This window comes from Papaver somniferum, chromosome 5, assembly GCF_003573695.1.
Source record: "Papaver somniferum cultivar HN1 chromosome 5, ASM357369v1, whole genome shotgun sequence".
Taxonomy (NCBI): Eukaryota; Viridiplantae; Streptophyta; class Magnoliopsida; order Ranunculales; family Papaveraceae; genus Papaver; species Papaver somniferum.
This window is the reverse complement of record NC_039362.1, coordinates 198,138,745-198,144,791: the sequence shown is the minus strand read 5'-3', so window position 1 is coordinate 198,144,791 and position 6,047 is coordinate 198,138,745. Positions and strand designations below refer to the sequence as shown.

At 36.3% G+C, this 6,047-nt stretch overlaps 1 protein-coding gene across 1 annotated transcript; it reads left to right on the top strand.

Moving 5' to 3' along the window:
• The first annotated feature begins 531 nt into the window (after positions 1-531).
• On the top strand, positions 532-2,692 carry LOC113280527 (LRR receptor-like serine/threonine-protein kinase FLS2). Its single transcript, XM_026529139.1, has 2 exons — positions 532-2,191; positions 2,276-2,692. The coding sequence occupies exons 1-2, from the start codon at positions 532-534 to the stop codon at positions 2,632-2,634; spliced, it is 2,019 nt and encodes a 672-aa protein (XP_026384924.1). The 3' UTR covers positions 2,635-2,692.
• Positions 2,693-6,047: the final 3,355 nt, after the last annotated feature.

Here is a 6,047-nt window from a genome sequence, read left to right as displayed (position 1 = left end):
GTATTAATTAGCCAAATCAGATTCCAAAATTCAAAACCTATCACAAATCAGACTAGGGTTATATAGAGAGAACAATCAAAATCAAAAGAAGAAACAGAAATGATAGTAAATCAATTGTCATATACTTACAGTTTTATGAATCCTGGTCCCTAACCTAAAACAATGTTGCTTCGGTGCTTCTTTTCACTTTCCCTTTGATTTTATTTCCAGGACGTATGGCCTTCTAAGAGACAAAACGGGATCTAGTTTTATTTATTAAGAGTAAAAATAAATTTTTTTGTGGCCTCTTTGAAGTTGTGGCCTCAAGCACGGCTTGAGCTGCTTTAACGGCAGGGCCGGCCCTGCTTTAGATAGAAGTCTTATTTCCCTTACTAGTAGTTATCAAATCAGTTTGTTGTCTAAAGATCATAACAAGGCCTGTCCTGCAATGATACCAGGACAACATTCGAAATATCCTGTATAACTTCAGTTTCTATAATATGTCTGATTTACTTTCAAAAAAAAAAAAAGATCATTAGCACCCAATTGTAAATGTGCTTATTTATCTTGTTTTCTCTTGAATTAGGCAGAAATAATTTTTCAGGTATGATACCTTCTGCGTTGTCGAAACTTTCATTCCTTCAAGGGCTTTCCTTACCTGAGAATGCTCTAGAAGGCACCATTCCGGCAGAGATATTTGAGCTTAAAAATCTTGCTGAACTGAAGTTGCATAAAAATAGATTCGGTGGTCCTATTCCGGACTTGTTTTCAAAACTTGATAAGCTTACTTACTTGGATTTGCACGGTAATAACTTTCAAGGGTCCATACCCAGAAGCTTGAGCTTTCTTAACAGACTTTCGGTACTGGATCTTTCTCGCAATAACCTCACAGGAGCTATCCCTGGAAATGTGGTTAATGGTATGAAAGAGTTGCAGATACTCGTAAACTTTTCAGGCAATTCCTTGTCAGGGAGGATCCCGGAAGAGCTCGGTGAGTTGGAAATGGTGCAGGCCATTGATTTGTCTAGCAATAATCTTTCGGGAAGCATTCCTGTTACACTTGGACGCTGCAAGAACTTGTTACTACTTGACATTTCCGGAAACACCCTTACTGGTAAAATTCCCGACAAGATTTTTTCTCAAATGTACTCTTTATTGAGCTTGAATCTTTCAAGGAACACATTGAATGGCACGCTCGGGGAAAAGTTTACAAATCTGAAACACATCAGCATCCTTGATCTATCTGTAAACAATTTTAGCGGCGCCGTCCCTGAGAGTTTTACAAACCTTTTCACCCTTAAACATCTGAACCTTTCATTTAATCAGTTTGAAGGACCTGTTCCAACAAAAGGATTATTCAGAACTATTGGTTTATCTAGCTTGGAAGGTAACCCGTCACTTTGTGGAACCAAATTTCTGAATTCATGCATCAGCGAAAGCCACTCAAATTCTCGTAGCCGGTTCTCCAAGAAGTCTATCTTGATTCTAGGCGTTCTTGGAACTGTAATTGTACTTCTTCTCATGGTTCTTATTGTTGTAATTTTCCGTCGGAATGCTAGGAAAAGAGATCCCGAAGGTGATACGGTCCATGTGGATTCAGAAACACAATACTCTGTAACTCCTTCACTGAAGAGATTTGAAAGAAAAGAAATAGAATCAGCAACAAATTTCTTCGATGAGGGTAATGTGCTTGGCATAAGCAGTTTGAGTACTGTTTACAAGGGTAGATTGGAAAGTGAAACACTTGTAGCAGTAAAGAAGTTGAATTTAAATCAGTTCCCCGAGGAATCAAACAAGTCTTTTGATAGAGAATTGAAGACCTTGAGCCATTTAAGGCACAAAAATCTGGTTAAGATACTTGGTTTTGCATGGGAGAGCGGGAAACTGAAGGCTTTGGTTCTCCGGTACATGGAGAATGGGAATTTGGAGAGTGTTATCCATGATAATAGCACAGACAGGTCAAGGTGGACATTTGATGAGCGGCTGAAAGTGTGTATTTCTGTCGCCAATGCAATGGTTTACTTGCACTCAGGTTACGGCGACCCAATTGTGCACTGTGATCTTAAACCGTCAAATATTCTTTTTGATGAACACTGGGAAGCTCATGTTAGCGATTTTGGAACAGCTCGAATTCTAGGTGTTCATCTCGATAATGAAAGTGGCATTTCTTTGTTATCTGCATTTCAAGGCACAGTTGGGTATTTGGCACCAGGTATTTACTCTCCATCTTATTTCAACAGTTTAATATTAATTTAATACTAATGGTCACTCACAGAACATGTTAACATATTTTCAGAGTTTGCGTATATGAGGAAGGTTACGACAAAGGCAGACGTTTTCAGCTATGGGGTATTATTGATGGAGTTGTTAACTGCTAAAAGACCAACAGGGACTATAGAAGAGAATGGATTTCCGATTACTCTGCGACAGTTAGTGGAGAGAGCTCTAACAAATGGAGGCGATGGAATTCTTAAAATACTGGATCATGATATGAGCTTATCATCCAAAGGAGGGGAAGAGAAACTAATATTGTTGCTTGAACTAGCTATCTCTTGTACCTGTCCTTCCCCTGAAGATCGGCCTGAGATGAATCAGGTTTTGTCAATGCTCGTAAAGATAAGTGAAGGTAATAATGGACCCAAGACATATATGTAAATTCAAATATTGTAGTATGAACTAATCAAAATGGAGAAAAACAGGGGGACTGGAAAGTGAATTTGGAAGGGGCTCGAAACTGATAAGCTTGATTTTTTATTTTGTTCACCGGATTTAAAGCCTACTTTTAGGAATATTTTCTCAACTGCACTTAAAATACACATGTAATGGTAAAATCAGAAACAACAATTCTAAGCTGGAAAAGCAACAAAAAAAACCCCTCCCCGGCACAGATTTTCTTTGATTTGTGGTCCCTAGTGTGGCCGCCCCCTTGGGAGTTTAGCAGGAGGCCATGTATTGTGTCTAGGTGGTTTTTGTTATGGTTTTTCTCTCGGTTTATTCAGACTTTTTGAATCACAAATTACTTGGGTTCGAGGTGACTCCGCTAAGCAAAGCCATGCCACACTTCCCATCCAAAAGAAACAAATTGTGACATGTCCTCATTGGTCATATGAAAAACGCTTTGGTCATCATCAGCTAAGAGATTTTCATTATTACAACACCAAGATATTGGACCTTGTAATTTCTATTGTTGTTAGTGAAAGATACTATTTTGCTTGGGGTGTAGAAATCTCTTAATATTTCGCCTTTATGGAATTTGGTATCCTATTACCCAACATTGAACTTTGGCCCACAATGGTAGTGTAAAATGATTGTATTAGATTGAGGTACTGATAAACTTTACTTGAGATCTTTATGTTAATTTATATATATTATTTTCTCTTTTTAATTTTGTAACTAACAACCTCTTTGTGTGCACTTGACTTGTGATCTGTATCTGATTCGGTCCGAGTCAAATATTAGACTTTCTTTTTTCCTTTCTCAAGCCCTCACGCGACCTCTGGATCAAACCAAACTGTCGGACCGGACTCAATACAGTCATGTTTGGAAATGCCCTCAAACTATTTTTTTCTCCGTTTCTTCCATCAGGCGCAAAGATGGGAAATCAGGGAACCAAACCCTAGGTCTCCTTCTCATATGATCTCATTCATCTCTTTCAACTCATTTCTCTTGTTGGTCTCCTTCATTACTCTCAACTAATCTCCACATCTCTTTCAACTCTTCTGAGATTTTTATAAAAGAATCATTAATTTCGGGTATGATTTTAACATCTATTAATTCTTCGTCCATATCTATTTTGTCATATCGTATGGGTATTTTGCGATTTCGGAACATGATTTTTTTTTCAATATTTTAATTTGAGCTAAATGTAGGGAAAACTATGATTACCACTAAGATAGTACTTTGGAGCCTCGTACATTTGATGTGCTGTAGGTTCTCTGTAGGGAACAAAATGCTCGTATTTATGACAAGAGTTACTTTTATAGACTTGATGATGATCCTGGTATATATTGAAGCTAAATCTCTTGTTAGCCCAATAACATTTTGACATACTGTATTTTGAAGCTCCATCCGCAATTAGATGCATTATTTCATTTGACGTAGACTTGCTTTCTTTTTGCTGCTTCTTGTAGCTTTTATACATTCTTCTCACTCTACCAAAAATAAATAAATATTTGAAGTAATTAGTAAGACATGGTAATAAACCAATGATATACTTGGATATAAGTGATCGAAAAACAACTTCATACAATATGTATTCAGTGGAACCTATTGAAACTTATAATATCTTTCATTTATTTATATTTATGTGTTTTTAATACATGATGTTAATGCAAGTAATAAGTATAATAAAATAGCATTGGTATGTTATTGGATTCTTCCATGATTTCTCGCCTCTAGCATTGGTTCAGGAATATTCTCGTCTCTGCCCATTATTCACGGGATTATATCAAGGTCTTAACATGTATAGACTCAAGCAAAACAGACTTTTCGAATCATTAGCGTTTACATTTATTCAATATCATTGTAATTAATAGTAATTAATAAATAGTTAATTGTAAAGTAAGAACATATGATGCTTACTTAGCTTTTGTTGTCAAATCTAGTCCATTAAGCATACCAGTGGCTCGATTTGGCGGTTTGGGAGCTAGGTTATTCTTCCACTATCTCACATAGTAGGGCATGAAGAGGCAAGTCCCACAATTTCATTTTGTTTCGGTTCCTTTTAAACTGTAACCAGCGAATGGTGGTTCCATCAAGCTGCTTAGTTAATACATGGTAGTACTTGACATTTTTTCCTTTGTTGTATACAGTCACTGGAGGTCGTTAGGATGGAAAATATCGACCAATGTTATGGCCAAAGAGTTGTTTCTCCTGCAAGTACTTATATTTCTTTGGAACCAACTGGCCAAATTATATTGTTCATCATTATATATCTAAAGGCTTATGCGGGCTAGGGACTTTGATATCTTATTATATTCGTGAGTGAGTTATCTCACTTAGCTACGAATAATCGAGGAATTACATAATTAACTTTGAGGAAGGTGTACTTTACTCCAGTTAACTCATTTGGATACGAATTCCCCTCTGTACTAAATCGATCAACATACCGTGGGGTATGATTTGAAATATGGTTAATAACTTGAAGAAAAAAAAATATGGGTTATGGTTAATTAAATCATGGGCTATTTTTAAGAGAAACCTTATTTTTATTTGTAGATGGAGAATATAATGTAGAATCAAACAATGAGAGAACTAAAGATAATGATCTTAAAAAAAAACCTCAAATTAAAATTAGTTTTTATTTATAATCATAATTATGAGGAACCCGCTCAAAGTATATTCATAATGAAAAAAGGTTACAACCCTTACATCCATCGGATGTCTTAGGTTGAGATCATGAGATTGGGATGGTCGGATGTTACATTTGTCTTTCAAAATGTTATATGTCCCTCCAAAGCTCAAAACCTCACGATGTTTTGTATTATAGAATTATCAGGAACTAAAGGTGTAATTCTATGCAGAGAAGGTACCAGTGAATTATACCATACTCTAATTTTGTTTCTAGTCCCAACTAGACACATATAACTTTCCTCAAGTTAAGGTCTCATACTGAGCATTGTGTTCCATGTAGCAGGACACTTGATGGTTTTTTTGCAACCCAAAAGGAATAATCCCTTAAATACTTAGCTTGCAGAATTTTACACCATAGGGATTCAAGATGTGGTTGAAGGAATCACTATGCCAACTTAGCAACGAGAGCTTTATTGGGTTCTTCCAATGATCTCAAAATCGTACCACGTACCCTTGTCCTTACAAGTTAGAAACCACTCTCGTTGTGGAAAATGCATCATCTTCTTATCTTTAGAGTGACCCCATCAGAAATTCGTTATTATCTGGTTCATCTTGTTGACAAGTGTCTTAGGAATTATTAATGTATCCATAGAATATCACTTTGGTAAAAGAACCGATTGAATTTATTGTTGTTTTTCCCATGTGAGTTAGACAATTCTTTTTCCAACCAGAAAGTATGTTCTCCATCTTCACTAATAAGAAACTATAATTCCTCT